Source organism: Ranitomeya variabilis, chromosome 5 (genome assembly GCF_051348905.1).
Source record: "Ranitomeya variabilis isolate aRanVar5 chromosome 5, aRanVar5.hap1, whole genome shotgun sequence".
In the NCBI taxonomy this organism is placed as follows: Eukaryota; Metazoa; Chordata; class Amphibia; order Anura; family Dendrobatidae; genus Ranitomeya; species Ranitomeya variabilis.
The window spans coordinates 479814742-479841769 of record NC_135236.1 but is presented as its reverse complement, the minus strand read 5'-3'; the positions used below and the strand labels follow the sequence as shown (position 1 = coordinate 479841769).

General features: G+C 42.9%; 1 protein-coding gene across 1 annotated transcript in view; it reads left to right on the top strand.

The window, feature by feature from the left end:
- Window positions 1-27028, top strand: part of LOC143775062 (dynein axonemal heavy chain 3-like) — a 2972411-nt gene that overhangs the window by 2412553 nt on the left and 532830 nt on the right. The window contains exon 58 of the mRNA XM_077262897.1: window positions 22315-22473. Within this exon, the coding sequence (XP_077119012.1) occupies window positions 22315-22473 (159 nt within the window). The remainder of the gene's footprint in view (window positions 1-22314; window positions 22474-27028) is intronic.

Below are 27028 nucleotides of genomic sequence, written 5' to 3'. Positions count from 1 at the left end.
GTGTTGTCCTCCACTGTATAAATCTGAGCTTCAACCTTCTGGCTCTCATTAAGTGCTTTTTTTAAATAAATTGGTGGTTAGGGCCTACTAACGGTGTCTGCCGCTCCCTGGTGTTGTCCTCCACTGTATAAATCTGAGCTTCAACCTTCTGGCTCTCATTAAGTGCTTTCTTTAAATAAATTGGTGGTTAGGGCCTACTAACGGTGTCTGCCGCTCCCTGTTGCTGTCCTCCACTGTATAAATCTGAGCTTCAACCTTCTGGCTCTCACGAAGTGCTTTTTTTAAATAAATTGGGGGTTAGGGCCTACTAACGGTGTCTGCCGCTCCCTGGTGTTGTCCTCCACTGTATAAATCTGAGCTTCAACCTTCTGGCTCTCATTAAGTGCTTTCTTTAAATAAATTGGTGGTTAGAGCCTACTAACGGTGTCTGCCGCTCCCTGGTGTTGTCCTCCACTGTATAAATCTGAGCTTCAACCTTCTGGCTCTTATGAAGTGATTTTTTTAAATAAATTGGTGGTTAGAGCCTACTAACGGTGTCTGCCGCTCCCTGGTGTTGTCCTCCACTGTATAAATCTGAGCTTCAACCTTCTGGCTCTCATTAAGTGCTTTCTTTAAATAAATTGGTGGTTAGGGCCTACTAACGGTGTCTGCCGCTCCCTGGTGTTGTCCTCCACTGTATAAATCTGAGCTTCAACCTTCTGGCTCTCATTAAGTGCTTTTTAAAAACAAATTGGTGGTTACGGCTTCTAACGGTGTCTGCCGCTCCCTGGTGTTGTCCTCCACTGTATAAATCTGAGCTTCAACCTCCTGGCTCTCATTAAGTGCTTTCTTTAAATAAATTGGTGGTTAGGGCCTACTAACGGTGTCTGCCGCTCCTGGGTGTTGTCCTCCACTGTATAAATCTGAGCTTCAACTTTCTGGCTCTCATTAAGTGCTTTTTTTAAATGAATTGGTGGTTAGGGCCTACTAACGGTGTCTGCCGCTCCCTGGTGTTGTCCTCCACTGTATAAATCTGAGCTTCAACCTTCTGGCTCTCATTAAGTGCTTTTTAAAAAAAAATTGGTGGTTACGGCCTACTAACGGTGTCTGCCGCTCCCTGGTATTGTCCTCCACTGTATAAATCTGAGCTTCAACCTTCTGGCTCTCATTAAGTGCTTTCTTTAAATAAATTGGTGGTTAGGGCCTACTAACGGTGTCTGCCGCTCCTGGGTGTTGTCCTCCACTGTATAAATCTGAGCTTCAACCTTCTGGCTCTCATTAATTGCTTTTTTAAAATAAATTGGTGGTTAGGGCCTACTAACGGTGTCTGCCGCTCCCTTGTGTTGTCCTCCACTGTATAAATCTGAGCTTCAACCTTCTGGCTCTCATTAAGTGCTTTCTTTAAATAAATTGGTGGTTAGGGCCTACTAACGGTGTCTGCCGCTCCCTGGTGTTGTCCTCCACTGTATAAATCTGAGCTTCAACCTTCTGGCTCTCATTAAGTGCTTTCTTTAAATAAATTGGTGGTTAGGGCCTACTAACGGTGTCTGCCGCTCCTGGGTGTTCTCCTCCTCCTGAGTGTTCTCCTCCTCCTTGGTGTTCTCCTCCAGGTTTCCTTGTCTGAGTTTCAACCTTCTGGCTCTCATTAAGTGCTTTTTAAAATGTAACACTACAGTTGCCATACTACTTGAGTTGGGGCCTAGTAACGGTGTTCTCCTCCTCCTTGTCTGAGCTTCAACCTTCTGGCTCTCATTAAGTGCTTTTTTTAAAAAAAATTGGTGGTTAAGGCCTACTAACGGTGCCTGCCGCTCCCTGGTGTTGTCCTCCACTGTATAAATCTGAGCTTCAATCTTAAAGCTCTCGTTAAGTAGTTGTTTTTAAAATGTGTGGTTGGGCCCTTAAAACGGTGTCTGACGCTACTGGGTTTTCTCCTGTTTTGTTGTCCCGACCTTCAATGTTCAGGCTTTCGGCTTACATTTTAAATAATTAAACTGCAGTTGGCCTACTACTTTGGTTGGGCCTAGTAACGGTGTGTGCCCCACCTTGGTGTTGTCCTGTGTTATTTTCCTGACCTTTAATCTTCAGGCTTTCGGCCTTCATTTGTAATATTAAACTGCATAGGGCCTACTAGTGTGGTTCGGCCCTACTAATGGTGTCTGTCTGCCGCTCCTGGGTTTTCTACTCCACTGAACTAAGCAATGCCACCTGGTTAGTCCTGTTACCAATTTTGACCTGCATTTTACCCACTTTATTATTTGGGCCTATATCAGTGTTTCCGCTTCATCCTGCCCATTGCCCAGCCGGTGCTAGATGAGTCTTGTGGTACTTTGACCCAGACCACTACATTCCCCTTGCACGCTACACAGCCACAATCTGACCCTGCTGAAAGTCAGGTTCCCCTTCCCGCATACTATACCACCTTACACAGGGACAAAGAGGAAGGTGCAGATGAAAGTGCAGGTTTCTTCAACAGGTAGGGGGGCATACGCATTGGCGACGTCACAGGCACAGGGCCCCTCAGAGTACGCAAAAGTGTCGCTGCCAGTGGGAGGCGCCCCCGCCGTGCAAACACACCACCGTACTTTGAGGGGCCCTGTGCCAGTGCCAATGCGAACGAGTGGGCCTCCCTGCTTGCTCAGGATCACAGCACTTGCAAAGTTGAAATACTTACCTCTCACTGCTCCACCGCCGTGACGTAGTCCACGTTTCCTGGGCCCACTAAAACCTTGAACCAGCCCTACCCCCCACAACTTTTGCCAAATGACCCCCAATTTCCAATGCCCAACTATTATTATAAAGTTAATTAAGATTGACAAGCTTCAGAAACAAGAATGGATGTTTTTGGCATTAAAATGGGCACTGTAGGTGTTTTCCTGGCCTCCACTCACTGCCGACTATGCTTCCCCATTGACTTGCATTGGGTTTCATGTTTCGGTCAATCCCCGACTTTTCGCGATAATCGGCCGACTGCACTCGACTCGACTTTGGACAAAGTCGGGTTTCGCAAAACCCGACTCGATCTTAAAAAAATGAAAGTCGCTCAACCCTATCTGCCATTAATCTGGAGGGTATTCTGGAGTACTTGAAGAACTTTGGGGACGTGTTCTCCAAAAAAGAGGCTGAGATCTTGCCACCACATCGTCCGTATGATTGTACTATTAACCCCTTAACCCCCAAGGGTGGCTTGCACTTTAATGACCAGGCCAATTTTTACAATTCTGATCACTGTCCATTTATGAGGTTATAACTCTGGAACGCTTCAATGGATCCTGATGATTCTGACACTGTTTTCTCGAGACACATTGTACTTCATGATAGTGGTAAAATTTCTTTGATATTACCTGCGTTTATTTGTGAAAAAAATGGAAATTTGGCAAAAAATTTTAAAATTTCACATATTTTCCAACTTTGAATTTTTATGACCTTAATTCACAAATGTATGTCACACAAAATACTTAATGAGAAACATTTCCCACATGTCTACTTTACATCAGAACAATTTTGGAACCAAAATTTTTTTTTGTTAGGGAGTTATAAGGGTTAAAATTTGACCAGCAATTTCTCATTTTTACAACACCATTTTTTTAGGGACAACATCGCATTTGAAGTCACTTTGATGGGTCTACATGATAGAAAAAAACCCAGGTGTGATACCCCTCAAGGTGCTCAAAACCAGAGGTGTCAAACTGCATTCCTCGAGGGCCGCCAACAGGTCATGTTTTCAGGATTTCCTTAGCATTCCACAAGGTGCTGGAATGATTCTGTGCAGGTGATTAAATTATCACCTGTACAATACAAGGAAATCCTGAAAACATGACCTGTTGGCGGCCCTTGAGGAATGCAGTTTGACACCTCTGCTCAAAACCACATTCAAGAAGTTTATTGACCCTTCAGGTGTTTCACAGGCATTTTTGGAATGTTTAAAAAAATGAACATTTGACTTTTTTTCTCAAAAAATTTATTTCAGCTCCAATTTGTTTTAATTTACCAAGGGTAACAGGAGAAATTGGACCCCAAAAGTTGTTGTACAATTTGTCCTGACTACACTGATACCCCATATGTGGGGGTAAACTACTGTTTGGGCAAGTAGCAGAGCTCGGAAGGGAAGGAGCGCCATTTGACTTTTCAATGCAAAATTTACTGGAATTGAGATAGGACGCCATTTTGCGTTCAGAGAGCCCCTGATGTGCCTAAACATTGAAACCCCCCACAAGTGACACCATTTTGGAAAGAAGGCCCCATAAGAAACTTATCTAGATGTGTGGTGAGCACTTTGACAAACCAAGTGCTTCACAGAAGTTTATAATGTAGAGCCGTAAAAATTAAAATCATATTTTTTCACAAAGATGATATTTTCGCCCCCAATTTTTTATTTCTCCAAGAGTAACAGAAGAAATTGGACCCAAAACTTTTTTGTGCATTTTGTCCTGAGTATACTGATACCCAACATGTGGGAGTAAACCACTGTTTGGGCGCATGGCAGAGCCCGGAAGGGAAGGAGCGCCATTTGACTTTGCTATGCAAAATTGACTGGAATTGAGATGGGACGCCATGTTGCGTTTGGAGAGCCCCTGATGTGCCTAAACATTGAAACCCCCACAAGCGACACCATTTTGGAAAGAAGACCCCTTAAGGAACTTATCTAGATGTGTTGTGAGATCTTTAAACCTCCAAGTGTTTCACTGCAGTTCATAACGCAGAGCCGTGAAAATAGAAAAAAAAATTTTCCCAAAAAATTATTTTTTAGCCACCAGTTTTGTATTTTCCCAAGGGTAAGAGGAGAAATTGGACCCCAAAAGTTATTGTCCAATTTTTCCTGAGTACGCTGATACCCCATATATAGGGGAACCACCGTTTAGGCACATGGCAGAGCTCAGAAGGAAAGGAGCACCGTTTGGAATGCAGACTTAGATGGATTGGTCAGCAGGCGTCACATTGCATTTGCAGAGCCCCTGTGTCAAGACGCTGAATATTTTTTACCTTTTGTGCATTACTGCCCTTTTCCAAGATGGAGTCTTTGGTCTCATGTGCATTGTGTCTTCCTGCTATAAAACTCCACCCCAGCCTTCAGTCTGTGCTAGAGTACTCTGCCTTGCATCCAGCTCCTGACCTCTGATTACTCCCTGGCTATATACCTGCTCCTGTGAAACTGTGTGGTGATCCGGCTACTCTGCTCTGAGTTCCTGCTGCATACACCAGTTCCAGTAATCCTCCTTCATCTGCTGCTCGTATTTACTTCCATCTGCATTTGCTGGACATGTAAGCTGTTTGCTGCTCTGCAAAAACCTGAGACTATTAACCAGGCCTCCCTGGTTGAGCTAAGATATTATTTGAACTGCCTTATAAGCTTATCTATCTGTGTTTGGACTAAGACAAGGATTTATTCGTGTCAAGTATCCTCAAAAATAATTGTGCTTCATAGACTTTCTGCGTGATTGCATTTTCCTCTGAAGTTTCCTATAGACTGCTGAGCTGCATTTGATATTTGCACCAAGTGTTGTGAACTTGAGTTTCTCTCTGCACCTGTTTGAATCACCATGTGATAATATAGACTTTACCACTGCTAAAACTGTGTCCTGTAGTTGTCTTGTTCCACACAAAGAGTCTCCTGAGTTATCCCCTATAATTATTACACCGTGATGTAGCTAAACAGTAGAAACCCACCACAAGTGACCCCATATTGGAAACTAGACCCCCCAAGGAACTTATCTAGATGTGTTGTGAGAACTTTGATCCTCAAAATGTTTCACTACAGTTTATAACGCAGAGCAGTGAAAATAAAAAATCATTTTTTTCCACAAAAATTATCTTTTAGCCCCCGATTTTGTATTTTCCCAAGGGTAACAGGAGAAATTGGACCCCAAAAGTTGTTGTACAATTTGTCGTAAGTACGCTGATACCCCATATGTGGGGGAAAGCCACCGTTTGGGCGCATGGCAGAGCTCGGAAAGAAAGGAGCACGATTTGGAATGCAGACTTAGATGGATCGGTCTGCCAGTGTCACGTTGTATTTGCAGAGCCCCTGATGTACCTAAACAGTAGAAACCCACCAAAAGTGACCTCATATTGGAAACTAGACCCCCCAAGGAACTTATTTAGATGTGTTGTGAGAACTTTGAATCTCAAAATGTTTCACTACAGTTTATAACGCAGAGCCGTGAAAATAAAAAATCATTTTTTTCCACAAAAAATATATTTTAACCCCCGGTTTTGTATTTTCCCAAGGGTAACAGGAGAAATTGGACCCCAAAAGTTGTTGTACAATTTGTCCTGAGTATGCTGAGACCCCATATGTTGACGTAAACCCCTGTTTGGGTGCACGGGAGAGCTCGAAAGGGAAGGAGCACTGTTTTACTTTTTCAACGCAGAATTGGCTGAAATTGAGATCGGATGCCATGTCGCGTTTGGAGAGCCCCTGATGTGCCTAAACAGTAGAAACCCCCCAATTCTAACTGAAACCCTAACCCAAACACACACCTAACCCTATCCCAACCCTAACCATAACCCTAACCACACTCCTAACCCGATCATGCCCCTAACCCTAATCCCAACCACACCCCTAACCCCAACATACCCCTATCCCCAACACACCCCTAACCCTAATCCCAACCCTAACCACACCCCTAACTCCAACATACCCCTAACTCTAATCCCAACCATAATCCTAACCACACCCCTAACACTAATCACAACCGTAAATGTAATCCAAACCCTAACTTTAGCCCCAAACCCTAACCCTAACTTTAGCCCCAATCCTAACCCTAACTTTAGCCCCAACCTTAACTGTAGCCTCAACCCTAACTGTAGCCCTAACCCTAACTTTAGCACCAACCCTAACCGTAACTTTAGCCCCAACCCTAACCCTAACTTTAGCCCCAACCCTAACTGTAGCCCCAACCCTAACTGTAGCCCTAACTCTAATTTTAGCCCCAACCCTAACCATATCTTTAGCCCCAACCCTAACTTTAGCCCCAACCCTAACTGTAGCCCTAACCCTAACCCTAACCCTAATGGGAAAATGGAACTAAATACATTTTTTTTATTTTATTATTTTTCCCTAACTATAGGGGTGATGAAGGGGGGGTTGATTTACTTTTATAGCGTTTTTTTTAGCAGATTTTTATGATTGGCAGCTGTCACACACTAAAAGACGTTTTTTATTGCAAAAAATAGTTTTTGCGTCTCCACATTTTGAGAGCTATAATTTTTCCTTATTTTGGTCCACAGAGTCATGTGAAGACTTGTTTTTTGCGGGACGAGTTGACTTTTTTATTGGTACCATTTTCGGGCATGTGACATTAATTGATCGCTTTTTATTCCGATTTTTGTGAGGCAGAATGGGCAAAAACCAGCTATTCATGAATTTCTTTTGGGGGAGGCGCTTATACCGTTCCATGCTTGGTAAAATTGATAAAGCAGTTTTATTCTTCGGGTCAGTATGATTACATCGAAACCTCATTTATATATATTTTTTATGTTTTGGCGCTTTTATACGATAAAAACTATTTTATATAAAAAATAATTATTTTTGCATCGCTTTTTTCTAAGGACTATAACTTTTTTATTTTTTTGCTGATGATGCTGTATGGTGGTTCGTTTTTTGCGGGACAAGATGCCGTTATCAGCGGTACCATGGTTATTTATATCTCTTTTTGATCGCGTGTTATTCCACTTTTTGTTTGGCGGTATGATAAAAAAGCGTTGTTTTTTGCCTCGTTTTTTTTTACGGTGTTCACTGAAGGAGTTAACTAGTGGGACAGTTTCATAGGTCAGGTCGTTACGGATGCAGCAGTACTAAATATGTGTAATTTTATAGTTTTTTTTTACTTAGATAAAGAAATATATTTATTGGAACAATTTTTTTTTTTCTTTATTTAGGAATTATTTTTTTTTTACACATGTAAATATTTTTGTTTTACTTTATAACATTGCCCCAGGGGGGACATCATAGTATAGTGTCAAATTGCTGATCTGACACTTTAAAATGCACTATGTCAGATTAGCGATCTGAAAGGGCACTGCAGGGAGGCTTGCTGGCACTTGCTCTGAGCAGGCGCTTGCAAGCCACCTCCCTGCAGGACCCGGAAGGAGCCACGTAGCCATTTTGGATCTGGGGCCTGCAGGTAGGAGGACGTATGAGACCTCCTGAACAACGCGATCACATTACTCTGTTCCGTGGGTCTCAGGGAAGCATGCAGGGAGCCCTCTCCCTGCGCAATGCTTCCCTATGCCGCCAGAACGGCCGTGCCTCGATTTCTGGGAACTAAGTAAAATTATGGTGAGAAATACGTACCCTCTCCCACTCATACCAGATCTTTATAACCAATTGTCTGGGGATAAGTGGTTTTCCAAACTCGTTCTCTGGAGCATATAACCTTATCCGCATTCAGGAAGGTGATGAGTTCAAAGCAGCATTTCTCACCTCCGAGGACCTGTTTGAAAATTTGGTCATGCCCTTTGGTCTCACAAATGCACCAGCAGTGTTTCAGAACTTCATGAATGATGTTTTTTGTGATTTTATCAGGCAATTTATCATTGTGTACCTGGATGATATCCTTGTTTTCTCGCCTCACAAGGAATCCCACATTGGTCATTTACGTAGGTAAATACGTAGGTCATAGGTTACAGGGAAATTCTCTAAACCTGAGAAATGTTTTATTTTGTGTTCAGGAGCTTTCCTTTCTAGGGATCATTCTATCTGCCCATGGGTTTCGGATTGATCCCGGGAAGGTACAGGCCATTGTTGATTGGGTGCAACCCAGAGACATCAAGGGTCTACAGCGTTTTCTAGGTTTTGCCAATTATTATAGAAAATTCATCAAGGGGTTTTCTCAGGTGATCAAGCCACTCACCAATCTTACTTGCAAGGGGGCTGATCTCAAAGTCTGGTCACCCTTGGTGGTTGAAGCATTTTCTACATTATAGAAGTGTTTTATGTCTGCTCCTGTATTGGGAAAGGGTAATTTGGTGTGCACTCAGCCTGGAATAGGGCGAGGTGCTGGCGTAATGGACCCGTGGTCCTAGTATAGCAGAATTATCGAAAATTCACCGCACTCTCTAGTAGATTAGTTATGCAAAAGTTGATATCAATTTATTGGGAGCGTAACAGAATATTACAGTATATGCGATTAACAACGTTTCGGCTCAACCAGAGCCTTTGTCACGTGTTCGCTTATTCCGATTAGAGAATAATGCGTAGAGAGGGAAGAGTCCCAGCGGTGAGGTCTATATGCTCTTAAGTAATGTACTGGAAACAATGTCCTGGATATGCCTATAGAGGCTGGAGTGGACCTGTGTTATTCCGATCTAGAGCGGCGCTCAATGTACTGGAAGCAATGTACTGGATAAGCCTATAGAGGCTCCCTTTAGATGGAGTGGACATGTGTTATTATGATCTAGAGTGGCGCTCCCATGCTGTGCTCTGGTGCGGCTGGGGTATCCTCTGAATTGGAGGGTGAAATTCGGGAGGCTCAATTTCTTGCTCCTCTCTCTTTGCCTTATAATAATAAGCTCTTCAGTACCGGTTGAGGGTTCTCCGAGAGTTCCACGATTCTGCTCTCAGTGGACACTCGGGGATCTCAGCCACCTGGGAAGCCATTGCTAGGCTGTTTTGGTGGTCCTCCATGACCTTGGATGTCGCTGTGTTTCTGTCTGCTTGTGATACTTGTGCCCGTGCTAAGAGCTCCCATAACCGCCGGCCCTGGAATTGGATCCATTGCCAATTCCGGATAGACCTTGGACTCATTTGTCCATGGATTTTATCACTGATTTCCCTCATTCCAATGGCAAAGCTGTAATTTGGGTAGTCGTTTACTGATTCCGTAAACAGGTGCATTTTGTACCTCTGGCAGGATTGCCTAAAGCAGAGACACTGTCTAAGATTTTGTTGAGCACAATGTGCGGTTGCATGGCGTGCCTTTGACTGTGGTTTCTTATAGAGGGGTACAATTTGTGTCAAAATTTTGGAGGGCATTTTGTAAAAAACTGGGTATTTGCTTGACCTTCTCCTTTGCCTACCATCCGAGACCAACGGTCAGACAGAGAGGACCAGTCACTTGAACAGATTTTGCTGTGTCTTGCTACATCTCAGCAGAATGATTGTTACTCTTCATTGCCAGTGGCTGAGTTTGTATTTAATAATCGGATTAACCAGTCCACTGGCACCTCTCAGTTCTTTTGTAATTACAGCTTTCACCCCCATTTTAGCGAATTTTCCAGGTTTGATTCAGGATGTTCAAAAGAAATGACAGAGAAAAACAGTCATAAAGTCCAGCATATATAGAAAATTACAAAACTTTATTTCTAATTAAATCAGGGACAAGGTAAATAGGGGATGAAACTGTAGAGACAGAATCCGCATCCAAAAGACACCAGCGTGACCATGATAAAAGATATACATACAGTTAAGTCCATATATATTTGGACTGAGACAACATTTTTCTAATTTTGGTTATAGATAGTGTTGAGCGATACCTTCCGATATGCAAAGGTATCGGTATCGGATTGGATCGTCCGATATCCAAAAAGTATCGGATATCGCCGATACCGATACCCGATACCAATGCATATCAATGGGACACAAAATATCGGAATGGTTCCCAGGGTCTGAAGGAGAGGAAACTCTCCTTCAGGCCCTGGGATCCATAGTCATGTATAAACTAAAGAATAAAAATAAAAAATATTGATATACTCACCCCTCGGACGGCCCCGGCTCACACCGGTCCAAGCGTCTGCCTCCGTTTCTAAGAATGCAGAGTGAAGGACCTTCGATGATGTCGCGGCTTGTGATTGGTCACGTGACCGCTCATGTGACCGCTCACGGGACCAATCACAAGCCGCGATGTCATCGAAGGTCATTCACTCCCTGCATTCTTAGGAACGGAGTCACCGCTAAGCGCCAGGGTCCGCTGGAGGGGTGAGTATATCAATATTTTTTTATTTTTATTATTTATTTTTTACATGAATATGGATCCCAGGCCCTGAAGGAGAGTCTCCTCTCCTCCAGACCCTGGGAACCATACGCACAGCACACTTCCGATTCCGATTTCCGATATCGCAAAAATATCGGAACTCGGTATCGGAATTCCGATACAGAAAATATCGGCCAATACCCGATATTTGCAGTATCGGAATGCTCAACACTAGTTATAGACATTACCACAATGAATTTTAAACAAAACAATTCAGATGCAGTTGACGATCAGACTTTCAGCTTTCATTTGAGGGTATCCACATTAAAATTGGATGAAGGGTTTAGGAGTTTCAGCTCTTTAACATGTGCCACCCTGTTTTAAACGGGACCAAAAGTAATTGGACAAGTGACTCCAAGGCTATTTCATGGACAGGTGTGGGCAATCCCTTCATTATGTCATTCTCAATTAAGCAGATAAAAGGCCTGGAGTTGATTTGAGGTGTGGTGCTTGCATTTGGAAGGTTTTGCTGTGATGTAAACATGCGGTCAAAGGAGCTCTCCATTCAGGTGAAACAAGCCATCCTTAAGCTGAGACAACAGAAAAAATCCCATCCTAGAAATTGCTACAATATTAGGAGTGGCAAAATCTACAGTTTGGTACATCCTGAGAAAGAAAGAAAGCACTGGTGAACTCATCAATGCAAAAAGACCTGGGCGCCCAAGGAAGACAACAGTGGTGGATGATTGCTGAATAATCACCATTATGAAGAGAAACCCCTTCACAACAGTCAACCAAGTGAACAACACTCTCCAGGAGGTAGGCATATCAATATCCAAATCTACCATAAAGAGAAGACTGCATGAAAGTAAATACAAAGGGTTCACTGCACGGTGCAAGCCACTCATAAGCATCAAGAATAAAAAGGCTAGACTGGACTTTGCTAAAAAACATCTAAAAAACTCAGCACAGTTCTGGAAGAACATTCTTTGGATAGATGAAACCGAGATCAACATCTACCAGAATGATGGAAAGAGAAAAGTATGGCAAAGGCGTGGTACAGCTCATGATCCAAAGCATTCTACATCATCTGTAAAACACAGCGGAGGCAGTGTGATGGCTTGGACATGCATGGCTGCCAGTGGCACTGGGTCACTAGTATTTATTGATGATGTGACACAGGACAGAATTCTGAGGTATTTAGAGCCATACTGTGTGCTCAGATCCAGCCAAATGCAGCCAAACTGATTGGTCGTCGTTTCATACTGCAGATGGACAATGACCCAAAACATAAAGCCAATTCAACCCAGTAGTTTTTTAAAGCAAAGAAGTGGAATATTCTTGAATGGCCAAGTCAGTCACCTGATCTCAACCCAATTGAGCATGCATTTCACTTGATAAAGAATAAACTTCAGACAGAAGGGCCCACAAACAAACAGCAACTGAAAACCACTGCAGTGAAGGCCTGGCAGAGCATCAAAAAGGAGGAAACACAATGTCTGGTGATGTCCATGAGTTCAAGACTTCAGGCAGTCATTGTGTCATGGGGAGACTAGGTGAGCAAGAGCTAATAACCCGGGCCCCTGCAATTTCCCTCAGACTAGGGAAATCCTGACTGACCCTCTACCTAGAGTTTACACTGATGGTGTGCATGTCTAGGCCTCGACCCTCGCCCTGTCTCCTGTTTCAACCCTAGGATGACACCAACCGCCCACCACCCAGTGAAGAGGTAATACACCAATACCCACAGTTAGTACAGACAAGGATAAAGGAAGATATACACCACGCCGCAGTCACTCAGGAATACACTATAAATGTGCAGGGCAAAATAAATACAAATATAGGAAGGAGTAAATAAGACTAAGGAAAATACACCACCAGCAACGAATCTCCAACAACCAGCTCTCCACTCCGGACCGAGGTAACAACGCACAAGACAGAAGCTATAATCGGCGACGCCCAATGATCCGGAGAACTATTTAAAGGCCATGGGCATGGCCCAGCTTCCAATCCGAGGATCAGGTAAATTAACCCTGGAACAGCTGGACAAAACCTAGCCGACGCCAATGAGCAAATAGTGGTCAAAAGCGGAATTACCGCTGTCTGTCGAACGACCTGGTCTGAACAGCATCCGACATGACACATTGCCAACAAAGGGTTTTCAACCAAGTACTAGAAATTAACATTTTATTTAAAATTATTTATTCTGTCAAATTACTTTTGGTCCCTTTAAAAACAGGGTGGCACATGTTTTAGGAGCTGAAACTCCTAAACCCTTCATCCAATGTTAATGTGGATACCCTCAAATGAAAGCTGAAAGTCTGAACTTCAACTGCATCTGAATTGTTTTGTTTAAAATTCATTGTGGTAACGTCTATAACCAAAATTAGAAAAATGTTGTCTCTGTCCAAATATACTTAACTGTATTTCACTCTAATTCAATATAATCATCGCATCTACTGTATAAGCCCATATTGTATGACAAAGATTCCTGCGGTATAAGAATGTGTGCATAATAGCGCTAACATAAATCCATACAACTGAGTCATGGAGGTATATTCAAATACCTTGCAAGATTGCAGCAGCAGGAGCACACACGGTCTCGCTGGATCACCCCGACGTGCATTTCGGAGGACTCTCCTTCCTCAGGTGGTGCCTTTATACCACGGGAATCTTTGTCATACAATATGGGTTTATACAGTAGATGCAATGATTATATTGAATTAGAGTGAAATATATGTATATCTTTTAGCATGGTCATGCCAGTGTCTTTTGGATGCTGATTCTGTCTCTACAGTTTTACCCCTCTATTTACCTTGTCCCTGATTTAATTGGAAATAAAGTTTTGTAAATTTTCTATATATGCTGGACTTTATGACTGTTTTTCTCTGTCGTTTCTTTTTAATAGGTTATTGCAGTTGGTCCTGATTAGGTCCTATTTTTTACCATGGGCAGCTCATGATATGATAGAATATTTATTTCTGTATATTTAGCTATTTGCTGCCCATAGGTATATTATGCTTGCTACAATTTGTCTATTGATTCAGGAAATCCAGTGGCTGGTACTGTAGTTCATCGGTTGAGGGAGGTATGGAGGGAGGTCCAGAAGAACATTTGGGAGGCTCAGGGCAAACATAAACATTTTGCTGACAAGCGACAGTCGGTAGGACCTATATTCCTGGTAGGAGATAAAGTGTGGTTGTCTACCAAGAACATTCATCTGAATGTTCCTTCTACTAAGCTAGGGCCCAGGTTTATTGGTCCTTATGAGATCATTGAGGTTGTCAATCCAGTTGCCTTTTGCTTATGCCTACCTCTGTCACTTCGGATCCCCAATGTGTTCTATAAGTCCCTTCTTAAGACATTTGCACCTTCCTCTGCTGGGTCTCCATCCCCTCCACCTCCTGTCTCTGAGGATGGCCAGACTGAGTATGAAGTTGAACGGATTGTGTATTCTCGCATGGTCCACAATTCACTTCAGTATTTGGTCCATTGGAGGGGTTACGTCCTGAGGATCGATCTTGGGTCCCGGCGCAATCTGTCCATGCTGATCGATTGGTTCAGGTGTTTCATATACTTTATGCTGAGAAACCTGGGGGTCCGGTGGCCCCCCTTGAGAGGAGGGTACTGTCATGATCCAGACCGGGTTTTGAGTCCTGTCCTCCCTTTTCTCGGTCTTTGGCTTTCAGTATCATCTTTATGCTGATGACACACAACTATACACATCATCCCCTGACCTTACCCCCGCTGTACTACAGAACGCCACTGACTGTCTGTCCGCAGTCTCCAACATCATGTCCGCTCTCTATCTGAAACTCAACCTCTCCAAAACTGAACTTCTTCTGCTCCCGCCATCTACTAACCTCTCTAAATATGACATTTCCCTCTCCGTGGGTGGCACCATAATAACACCCCGACAGCAGGCGCGCTGTCTGGGTGTTATGTTTGACTCCGATCTCTCCTTCACATTCCATATACAATCTCTTGCCCGCTTGTGCTGCTTACACCTAAAGAACATCTCTAGAATCCGCCCTTTTCTCACCATGGAAACAACAAAAACCCTCACTGTCGCCCTGATCCACTCCCGCCAGGATTACTGTAACGCTCTATTAATTGGCCTCCCCTTCACGCGACTTTCCCCTCTCCAGTCCATCCTTAATGCAGCAGAGTCGTCCATCTGGCTAATCGTTACTCGGACGCCTCCGCTCTTCGCCAGTCGTTACACTGGCTGCCCATTCATTACAGGATACAATTCAAAGTACTTGTTCTCACTCACAAAGCTCTCCACAGTGCGGCACCCCCTTACATCGCCTCCCTCATTTCTGTCTATCGGCCTAACCGATCTCTGGGCTCTGCAAATTACTTCCGACTAACCTCTGCACTAATCCGTACCTCCCACTCCAGACTTCAAGACTTCTCCCATGCTGCGCCAATCCTCTGAAATGCTCTACCCCAAGATATTAGGACCATCCACAACTTACATAGTTTAAGGCGCTCCCTCAAAACACATTTGTTCAGAGCGGCCTACCACGTTCACTAATCAAACTCATTTTATATTTGTGTGTGTGTGTAGCCCATTCACTATCCCCTTCTATCACCCAGATGATAGATGGCTGGACCATCATTGTAAATACACCATTGTAAATACACACCTGTGCTTTGTATCTCCCCCACCTCATTGTAGATTGTAAGCTCTCACGAGCAGGGTCCTCTTATTTCGCTTTAATTATTGTATTGTTAACGTTGTTACTTATGACTGTTGTGTTTGAAACTGTTAAACTGTAAAGCGCTGCGGAATATGTTGGCACTATATAAATAAAGGTTATTATTATTATTATAAATAAACATAAATATGTGGAGGCAGGAATGTAAACAAGGGCACTGCTGAATCACAATAGGTACAATCCGCCAAGCTCACCCCTCAGAGACTATCACACCTGACGCACATATGGATACGTTAATACATAAGATCAGCATAGTCACCTTATAGTAGTCAGGATGTCCAGGGAGCGAACCTCCGCCCCAATGCACATTTCGGAGAGACACCTTCATCAGGGGGCATGCAAATATAATAATAGCGTGAGTTTAAAAAGGGTTAAGCCCAGAAGTATACCGCATGCATGAACCGGAAGTTGTCATGCATCATCAAGACAACCGCGACGCCGACCGGTGTCAGCACTCCCAAGCAGGAGGAAAGAGATCACAGGGGCCCCACGTGATCGTAACCACCTGACCCGAGGTTTGAATGCCGGCTGGCGAAGCGGCGTCAAGAGACACATGAACCACTATATGGCGTTAAGGGCTTGTCACTAATCTGCAATCCATAGATGTTATCAACCATATTTATACATTTATATATTGTAATAGTGGATATTATTCAAACAAAGAATTACAGCAATATGCCGACTGGTGACAACATCTATAGTTAGGCACATATTGACATTGAATATTAAAAAGCACATACACTACAATATTGGCCATTAATTAAAGATTACTTGTAAACAACACTCCTCCTACTTTCTACAAAGAGTGATATAGCTCTAAGATAATATGGCATAGCAAAGGTATGTTGATAAAAGTCAGGTAGTGCTATATGTAAATTCAAGGCAAAAACCTAATAAAGCTCTGATAAAGATCTGTATAGATCGAAACTCGTTGCTCGTTTCCCGGTGTGTTATGGAGAGTTACTCAGCCTATTCTTTTACTATGGAATAATAAAGGATCAAGTTTTTAAATTACTGGAGCTGGAACCAAGTTTTTTTCTTCTTCTCTACTTACCACCACGTGGATCAGCGTGGAGTTCCGTACACCTGCTATGGCTGCCTGGTGAGCTGGCTTTTGTTTGTTTTCAAAAGCCTAATAAAACCTGACTGAGTATATAATCATGTCTCTACCCTTAGACTGAATCCATGCGATATCGTCATGTATGGTTATTGTGTCGAATAGGGAGAGACAATCAACCTGAAGAATCACTATATCATAATAACTACAAAACCCCACATTATTTTCAACAAAAAACTCAAAAAACCTACAATAGTTTTGTGGCCAGGAGTTCAATTGTATACCTCCTCCAATAATGATGTCCAAATCTAAAGGACCATTCAGGAAACTCCCACATATATATAATACAAGAGAACGGAGTAATAAAATCCCAAAACTCATGTTAAAGATAGTATAAATTTTATTTAGACCAATACTAACAACTTAAGTAATAATACAACACAGGCACATAGCCAAAAAACAAGATGTGGAGGAAACTAATGGTATGCATGAGGAGTAGGAGGGAAAAATCAAGAATTAACACCCTGGGTAGCTGGAGAAATGTGTGCTAATCACATTATGGGTATATGCAACAATCCCATAGTCCCAAGTGACTCAATACAAAGTCTATTGTACCACCAAGACTATTGCACTTTAAGAATCCAATATCCCAGTATCGTATGTAAAAGCACAGTTGCTAACAAAAATAAACCAGCTTACCCATATTGGTGGATGATTCCCTCTGGTCCCACAAGCGGCCCCCTGACGCACGTTTCGCGGTCTGCTTTTTCAAAAGGGGTATGTCTATTGGTCACTCGTATGGGTTTAAATGGGGAGGAAACCGGAAGTGTATTTGGCATGTCGGCGCGTGCGCACTTGAGACCAAGCTCCTGTCTCCATAGCAGCCGTCATTACTGTGTGCGCATGGGGCGGGAGTCCGCCATTGACATCATGTTTATATGCGCACACAGCTACATCAGATAACCCCACAGGAGAGAGGAGATAAAGATCCGAAATGCGCACGCGCACAGCCGGTGGCCATCTTGCCGAAGACCATACAAATCGCCATATTGCTGAGGAGACTATTACAAGAGCGATATAAAATAACATCGCTATATAAGGTAAATAATTGTGCTAACCATCAGATTATTATGTCACCCCATTAGACCACAAATGGTGCACTAGTAATGAGAAACCCCCCCCCCCACCAAGGTCATGCACTTGATCAGCGATCCTGATCACATGACCGCAAAGATAGTAATACTGACAAAGTACATGCAAAAACAACCTGGTGCTACACTATAGTATCTAATAGCCGAAGAACAATACTAAAATGTGCAAATAGAGCACATATAAAGGAAAGTGCATGGTGCATAATATATAAGACATTTTTTCTCTAGTGGTTCTGCACTATAGTATCTAATAGCCAAAGAACAATACAAAATGTACAAATAGGACACATATATAAAAAAGTGCAGGTGCATAATATATAAGACATTTTTTCTCTCTAATGGCAAAAAACACATCACACAGATGACAACACACAAATGTAAAGAGGTCCATTTCATCCATAAGAGATATATAGGATGTCATCTCTGCAATCCGGCGGCTGACGACAAGACAAAAGGCCCGGTGTCCTAACCCCATATGATCAGGATAGCTAAAACAAAGAACAATAAACATTAAAAACAGATTAAAAACTAAGAGGGAGGAGAAATACACAGGGGAGGAAGAGAAGTCATCACAAATTAAAAGTGGGGACTGCTGTCCCCGTTAATGTCGCAAAGAAAACGGAGGACAAAGGAGTGGTGGAACGTAATGGGAAATCCCAACCCACCAAACATCACAAAAAAGGAACAAAACTAAGTTGTTCATTTAATCCTTTAGGGGATACAGTATCAAGGGTGGCAATCCACCTGCACTCTAGTTGTGCAAGTAGTTGTTTTAGATTGCCACCCCTAATACCCCCATGGATTCTATCAATCCCTCGTACTTTTAAACCGCTAGGATCGGACCCGTGGTGTATATAGAAGTGCCTTGGTATGGTCTTGAGTATAAACACATCTAGGGCCTCCTTTGCAGCCACTATATCCCGAACGTGTTCGCGCGTCCTAACTTTCAATTCCCTAGAAGTGAGACCGACATAGATGAGGGAGCAGGGACAGGTGGCATAATACACCACGTACGTTGAATTACAGGAGATATATTCTTGAATCTTGTACTCCCTGCTCCCATCAGATGATTTGAAGGTCCCACTTCTAAGGATGTTAGGACACGCGACACAAGATCCGCACGGGAAGCAGCCTACTCTAGGGTTGGTTTTAGTAAGGAAGGTGTTATGCTTGGCCACATAATGACTAGCGACCAAGTTATCCTTCAAATTCTTACCTCTGCGTTGCACCATACAAGGAGAGGATGACAGATGTTTCGCCAAGGCATTATCAATAAGTAAAACAGACCAATGCTTGGTCATAATTTCACGGATCCGATTCCAGCGGCAGTTAGCCGTAGAGATAAATCTAATCAAATTATCTCTTGATGTATCGGTTTTCCTTTGTGATGGTAGTAGTAGATCCTCCCTACGGGTCTGTTTGGCTCATCTATACCCAGCCCTAATGCACCGATTGCTGTACCCCCTGGCTCTAAATCTATTCGTAAGGGTCATGGACTGTCCCTCGAAGTGGACTTCCGTTGAGCAGACACGCCTGTTCCTCAAGAACTGGCCAACTGGGATGGCCTTAATAGTTGAATAGTTGTGTGCCGAGGAGGCATGCAGTAATGTGTTAACTGCTGTCTCTTTGCGATAGAGATCTGTCTCAATAGATCCATCCTCGGCAACACAAAGGGTAATATCCAAAAAATTAATCCGACTGTAATCAAAAACATATGTGAATTTCAAATTAAAACAATTTGTGTTGAGGTACTGCATAAATTGGGTTAGGCTGGTCTCGTCACCGTTCCAAATCATAAGCACATCATCGCTGTACCGAAACCAGCCCACCACTTGGTCCGCGGCATGCGCTCCGTCCCCCTGGAAGATGGTACGTTCCCAGTAGCCCAAAAATAAATTGGCATAGGACGGAGCACATGCCGCCCCCATGGCAGTACCCTGTATTTGTAAATAAAATTTATCCTTAAACACAAAAAAATTGTGCATCAACACAAACTCCAACAATTCCAAAATAAATTCAGAAAAATGTCCATCCCAGTTGGCTGTCTCGAGGAAGAAGCGTGCCGCCATCAGACCATCACAGTGCCTGATTGAAGTGTATAGTGATTCTATATCAATAGTAACCAGGAGCATGCCCGCCTCGAGAGACAGGCCATTGACCCTTGTAAGTACATCAGTAGTATCCCTGGCATAGGAGGGGAGTGTTTCTACTTTTTGTATTGAGTCACTTGGGACTATGGGATTGTTGCATATACCCATAATGTGATTAGCACACATTTCTCCAGCTACCCAGGGTGTTAATTCTTGATTTTTCCCTCCTACTCCTCATGCATACCATTAGTTTCCACATCTTGTTTTTTGGCTATGTGCCTGTGTTGTATTATTACTTAAGTTGTTAGTATTGGTCTAAATAAAATTTATACTATCTTTAACATGAGTTTTGGGATTTTATTACTCCGTTCTCTTGTATTATATAAAACCCCACATTATTGACACATTAATGGAAATGATAGTATCAAGTACAAGCAAGAACACAAAGATTTACATAACCATGGGGAATATAGTATTTCTTCTTATTCTGAGACCGTGACATTCTTCAAGTTACCATAGGGAGTATAATTAGGAATACTAGTTAGGTACAATTAGTCCATATCATGAGGAGCCCTCAGGGCCAATATTGTCAGTAAAATTCTTACTCTGTTATTGCAGCGGAACCATCCGGAGTGAAGATAAAGATGTACAAATATATAGAAAGGGACTAGAACAATTAAAAACATAAAAAGTGTTAAAAACAAACAGTACCCTAAAGGACAATGGTTACTACAGTCAGCATTACACAGTGGTCACAGGAAGGGAGCATAGCTAATGTTCTCATTCAGTCCCACCGGGTGGACCGTGTCAAGGGTCCAAATCCATCTGGATTCCAGCTGAGCTAGTCGCTTAAAGACCTCACCAGGCCACACCCCGACTTCTAGCATGTTGATACCCCTAACCCTGAGAAGACTATCATCGCATCCATGAAATTTCCTAAAATGGCGGGGTAACGTTTTCAACACGGATATGTCCTCACTCGCGGCCGCTGCAGTGATGCCCCGTACATGCTCTCTAATCCGTACTTTTCGTTGGCGTGTTGTCATACCAACATAGATTTTTTTACATGGACATACTGCATAATATATAACATTACTGCTGGTACAAGTGATCCATTTTTTCATGGTGAATGGGCGGGATCCACTAGAATTGGTAAATGTATCACAGTGGTCAATGTTGGGACAAGCGACACAGAGGCCACAAGGGCCACATCCATGTATACCCGCCAAGAAGTCAAGAAATGTTGCTGCTGGTTCGTTAGTATAATGACTTCAGACCAAAAGGTCCCGCAAGTTTTTGAACGTCTGGCTGCGATGCCAGCCCTCTCAGGTATAAATCGGAAAATTATCGGGTCAGCTTTACTTCATGAGTATCTGACTTAAATAATTGGACATTGTACAATATGCAGATATGTCTTATAAGTTGTTATCAGTTATAGTTTCTACCTAGTGCTGCTGTAAGCTGACTCTGACAATTGTCTTTTGCCTTATCTACTCCTGACTGTTACTAACCCTTGGCTTGCTTCTGACTGTGAGTTTGCTTATAACTTTTGTACTGCGCTACAGTCTAGGATTTGACCTTGCTTGTTTTGACTATTCTGCTGCCACCTTTGGTAGCCTCACTGTTGCACTGCAGGTTAGCTCTATTTAGGTGCAGACCTGCTTCCTCTCTATTGCCATCGAGTGAAGCCTACACCTACCTGCATTGCAGCAGCATTACAGAAGCATTGTGCACTATCCAACTAACAACCTTTTGACACTGCTCTGGGTTCAATAGTCGTGTGCTGAGGTTCCCTAGTAATTGGAACAGGAAGGTTGGGCGAGAAGATGTGGGTGTTTGCTGTTGTAGAATTTCAGCCTTCCCACGGCCTTGGCCTCTGCATGCACCATCACCATCATGTCCAGTTCCCCATACCTTGCCACGCGCCTTGCCCATTTTAAATGGAGGACATTATTTTCCACTTTCACTACAATGGCTGAATTTGGAGAAAACTTATATGTGATCCATGTGACAGAAAACCACAGTTTTTAATAGCTGGCCTGTATTTAACTATTTTTAAAAGCAAACTCATGTCAATAACTTCGCTAACACACTGCAACAAAATTTAAATGGAGGCCAGAAATGGCAGAATTTTGAGTGCACTTATAGGTGATCCGTGTGACGGACAAACCACAATTGTAAATAGCAGGCCTGTACATAACTATTTTTAACAACAAACTGGTGTCAATAACTTCCCTAACACACTGCAACAAAACTTAAATGGAGGCCACAAACGGCAGAATTTTGCTTGTCCCTCAGTTACAGTTTTGTACTTTGTACAAAATATCTCTTGGCCACTATAAACATTGTAACTCTTTTATGTTCTTGACGCATGTTGATTTTATTAATGGTTTCTTTTTGCAGGAAGAATGTGAGCAGAAGTTAAGTGTTGCAATCCCTGCATTAAATGCTGCTATTGCAGCACTGGATACATTAAAGGCAAGTGATATAACTCTACTGAAAACAATGCAGAATCCACCCTCTGGAGTACGCCTTACTTTGGCTGCAATTTGCATTTTAAAGGTAATTCTATCAGTATTCACTGTTAGCAACAATAATATAACTTTTTATATTACACAAATAATGATATGGAATCTATAGTGTAATGGCTGATTGTAAAGGAACAGACAGTAAGTGGAACATCTCATGTGAAATTAGTGGATGCTGCTGGAACAAATGCCAATTCATAGGTATCAGACAGTGGCCTAAATTATATCCATATAACACAGTCAGTTTACGAAACTTGATACATGGACTGGCTAGTGGTCTCCGGACTTGAAATTAAAAGCCTAGTATATTTTTATGAGGCTGTCAAATTTAGGTCAGGAGAAATAAAGACAGTATGTCCATTGTAGTCCATACACACACAGCGTTAGGCAAACGCATGAATAAGGCTTAAAGGGATTGGCCACTACTTTACATTTACCCTTCCTTAAACTATCTGCCATAGATAAGCAATTCACTAAATACTTTGTTTTGCAAAATATTTTTCTAACCTGAACTGATCTTCTGGTCACATAATCTCTGGCTGAGATTCTGCTGATTTCCTGTGATGTCAGCTTCTCCCTTAGCTCTGAATGCTGGTGGGTGAGACTTGCCATGTGAGTGGGTGGGCTTGCCTGCATGTGTGCCCTGGGCTCCATTCAGCAGAGCTCAATCAGTTTCTGTGAATGCTGCTGCTGCTGACCCAGCTTTCCCTTGTATTTGTATGTATACAGCAGAGTTTAAATAGATTTGGACACACTGCTGTATGCTATGTGTAATTTATATATAGATCCCACTGATCTACCCAAATATCAAACCATTGATTCAGCTCATTCATTCATTCATTCATATATCCATCCATGTCATCATTCATGTAATTGACGGAAGCAAGTTATAATCTTTCATGTTAGTGCTGAGGTAATGGTACTTTGTACATTACTTCTATTCCCTGCTAGAGATGGGCGACCCCGAACAGTAAAGTTCGGCATCCTTACCAAACACCTACTGTTCGGGCACGGACACTGAACACAGACTTAGCAACATAGTTATTAAGGTGGAAGGAAGACTTTAAGTCCATCTAGTTCAACCCATAGCCTAACTTAACATGCCCTAACATGTTGATCCAGGGGAAGGCAAAAAAAACCATATGGCAAAGAGTAAACTCCACATTGGGGAAAAAAAATCCTTCCCGACTCCACATACGGCAATCAGACTAGTTCCCTGGATCAACACCCTATTAAGGAATCTAGTATATATATAACCTGTAACATTATACTTTTCAAGAAAGGTATCCAGTCCCTTCTTAAATTTAAGTAATGAATCACTCATTAGAACATCATACGGCAGAGAGTTCCATAGTCTCACTGCTCTTACAGTAAAGAATCCGCGTCTGTGATTATGCTTAAACCTTCTTTCCTCCAGACGTAGAGGATGCCCCCTTGTCCCTGTCTCAGGTGTATGATTAAAAAGATAATCAGAAAGGTCTTTGTAGCCCTCATTTTTCCAAACTAAATAGCCCCAAGTGTAATAACCTATCTTGGTATTGCAGACCCCCCCAGTCCTCTAATAACCTTGGTCGCTCTTCTCTGCACCCGCTCCAGTTCAGCTATGTCTTTCTTATACACCGGAGACCAGAACTGTGCACAGTATTCTAAGTGTGGTCGAACTAGTGACTTGTATAGAGGTAAAATTATGTTCTCCTCATGATCATCTAAGCCCCTTTTAATGCATCCCATTATTTTATTTGCCTTTGTAGCAGCGGCATGACACTGGCCACTGAATATGAGTTTGTCATCCACCCATACTCCCAGGTCTTTTTCATTGACGGTTTTGCCCACAGTTTTAGATTTAAGCACATAGTCATACATCTTATTACTTCTACCCAAGTACATGACCTTACATTGATCCCCATTAAAGCTCATTTGCCATTTATCAGCCCAAGCTTCTAGTTTACAGAAATCCTCCTGTAATATAAAATTGTCCTCCTCTGTATTGATTACCCTGCAGAGTTTAGTGTCATCTGAAAATATTGAAATTCTGCTCTGTATGCCCCCTACAAGGTCATTAATAAATATGTTAAAAAGAAGAGGGCCCAATACTGACCCATGTGGTACCCCACTGCTAACCGCGGCCCAGTCCGAGTGTGCTCCATTAATAACCACCCTTTGTTTCCGATCCCTGAGCCAGCTCTTAACCCACTTACACATATTTTCCCCTATCCCCATTATTTTCATTTTATGTATCAACCTTTTGTGTGGCACCGTATCAAAACCTTTTGAAAAGTCCATATACAGTACTCCTCTGGGTTCCCTTCGTCCAGTCCGGAACTTACCTCTTCATAGAAATTGATCAGATTTGTCTGACAGGAACGGTCCCTAGTAAACCCATGTTGATATTGGGTCATGAGGTTATTCCTCTTCAGATACTCCAGTATAGCATCCCTTAGAATACCCTCCAGGATTTTACCCATAGTAGAGGTTAAGCTTACTGGCCTATAATTTCCGAGTTCAGTTTTTGTCCCCTTTTTGAATATTGGCACCACATTTGCTATACGCCAGTCCTGTGGTACAGACCCTGCTATTATGGAGTCTTTAAAGATTAAAAATAATGGTCTATCAATGACTGTACTTAATTCCTGCAGTACTCAGGGGTGTATCCCATCCGGGCCCGGAGATTTGTCAATTTTAGTGATTTTTAGACGCCGCCATACTTCCTGCTGGGTTAAGCAGGTGACACTTAATGGGGAATTTTTGTTATCACTGATCATATTGTCTGCCATGGAATTTTCTTGTGTAAATACTGATGAAAAAAAGTAATTTAGCATATTTGCTTTTTTCTCATCCTCATCCACCATTTCACCCAGCCTATTTTTAAGGGGGCTGTGATGCAGTGACCCCTGTAACAGATAGGGGGCGCTGCATGGTCTCGCCAGTATGCACACAGAGGTGTATTGTGGCCATGAGAGTGCATGGCAGTTGCATGCATGGCTGTGGTCATAAGACAAAGTCCGGCATTGTGATGAATGGCCGATATGTGTGTCGCAGAGGAGGAGACTCTGTGCTGCCAGCCTGAAGCGATGTGGTGTTCTGGGACCTGTAGTCCTACAGTTATAGTATTTGGCATATTTATAATGGGAGACTAGGCAGGGCTAGTTATGTGCAATGGGCGGGACAAACTAGCCACACACCCACACTCCCACCCAGGGGAGTGGTTAAAAGGGATATAATGTGACCAGGGTGTGGGTCACATGGGTCCTGTGTGGTCTGAGTGTGCAGACCTGTATAGTACAGGCGCAAGGTCCTGAGAGATACCTCGGTGTTGGGTGTGCTAAGCCATGAAGAGCACGTGGTGGGACTTTGCTACTGGTGGCCTGAATATTAGACGGTCCCAGCTGGGGATGGATGTCCTGAATAGTACCCGGACTGGCCACCTGTGTGATCCTGTGTAACCTGGGTGTTGGGAGGTCCTGGGAGGAGGACTGGATCCCTGAACAGCACGAGGTGAGGACCGGGATCTGCAGAGCCAGTGACAGCTACAGTGTGGGGAAGCTACAGTCCTCCGGTGGGTCTGGACTGACTAAGATATGCCGCCCAGGCAAGTTGGTGATCCCCGTGAGGCAGCTTACCCGGAAGAGACGACTGACAAGGAGTCAGCAAGTGAGCAGGAGCTCCCGTAAGGTATCTCCATAAACTGTTGGTGCTTATTGTATCATGAACTGTGTGGTAACCCACGGCAACTGGTCAGTGAGGACCAGCATGTTTAGTTACCACAGACTAAGGATCAGAAACTTGATGTGATGTCCTGGTACAGTGTGTAAATGGACTGTTCATGATATGGTTTATGAGGCTTAATAAACCGTATGGACTGCTTTGTTTAAAAAATCCATGCCCGTGTGCTTGAATCCCGAGCCAAGCGAGTGTCCCCCAATACACTCAGTAAGAGCAATCTTACAGGGCCAACACTATCATTTTTTAGTTTCTTACTATTTACGTAGTTAAAGAATATTTTGGGATTATTTTTACTCTCTCTGGCAATGAGTCTCTCTGTCTCAATCTTTGCTGCCTTGATCTGCTTTTTACAGAATTTATTTAATTTTCTGTATTTAATGCTTCATCACTACCTATTTCCTTTAATTCTCTAAATGCTTTCTTTTTGTCACTTATTGCTCCCCTTACAGCTCTATTTATCCATATTAGTTTCCTCCTATTTCTAGTATGCTTATTCCCATATGGTATATACTTCACCAGGAAGTCTGTGTTACTCTTCAGGTTTGGCTGCCCGAACAGCAGGTGTTTACCACGCTGTCATGTGCTCCCATCATCCGACACCTGCTTCCACTAATATCAGTAAGAGCAGGAGCAGATGATGGGAGTATTCATTATCCGGCTTCTGTGCTGTAAATAAACAATTAAAATAAAAACTGGCATGGGTTCCCCTGTATTTTTGTTAACCAGCCAGGCAAAACTCACAGCTGGGGGTTGCAACCCTCAGCTATCAGCTTCAGCAAGTATGTATTTGAGCAAACAAATCATTAAGATCTGCTGTTGGCAGCTCCCTTTGCAATTGCTGACCAATGACATCTCAGATATGCTTG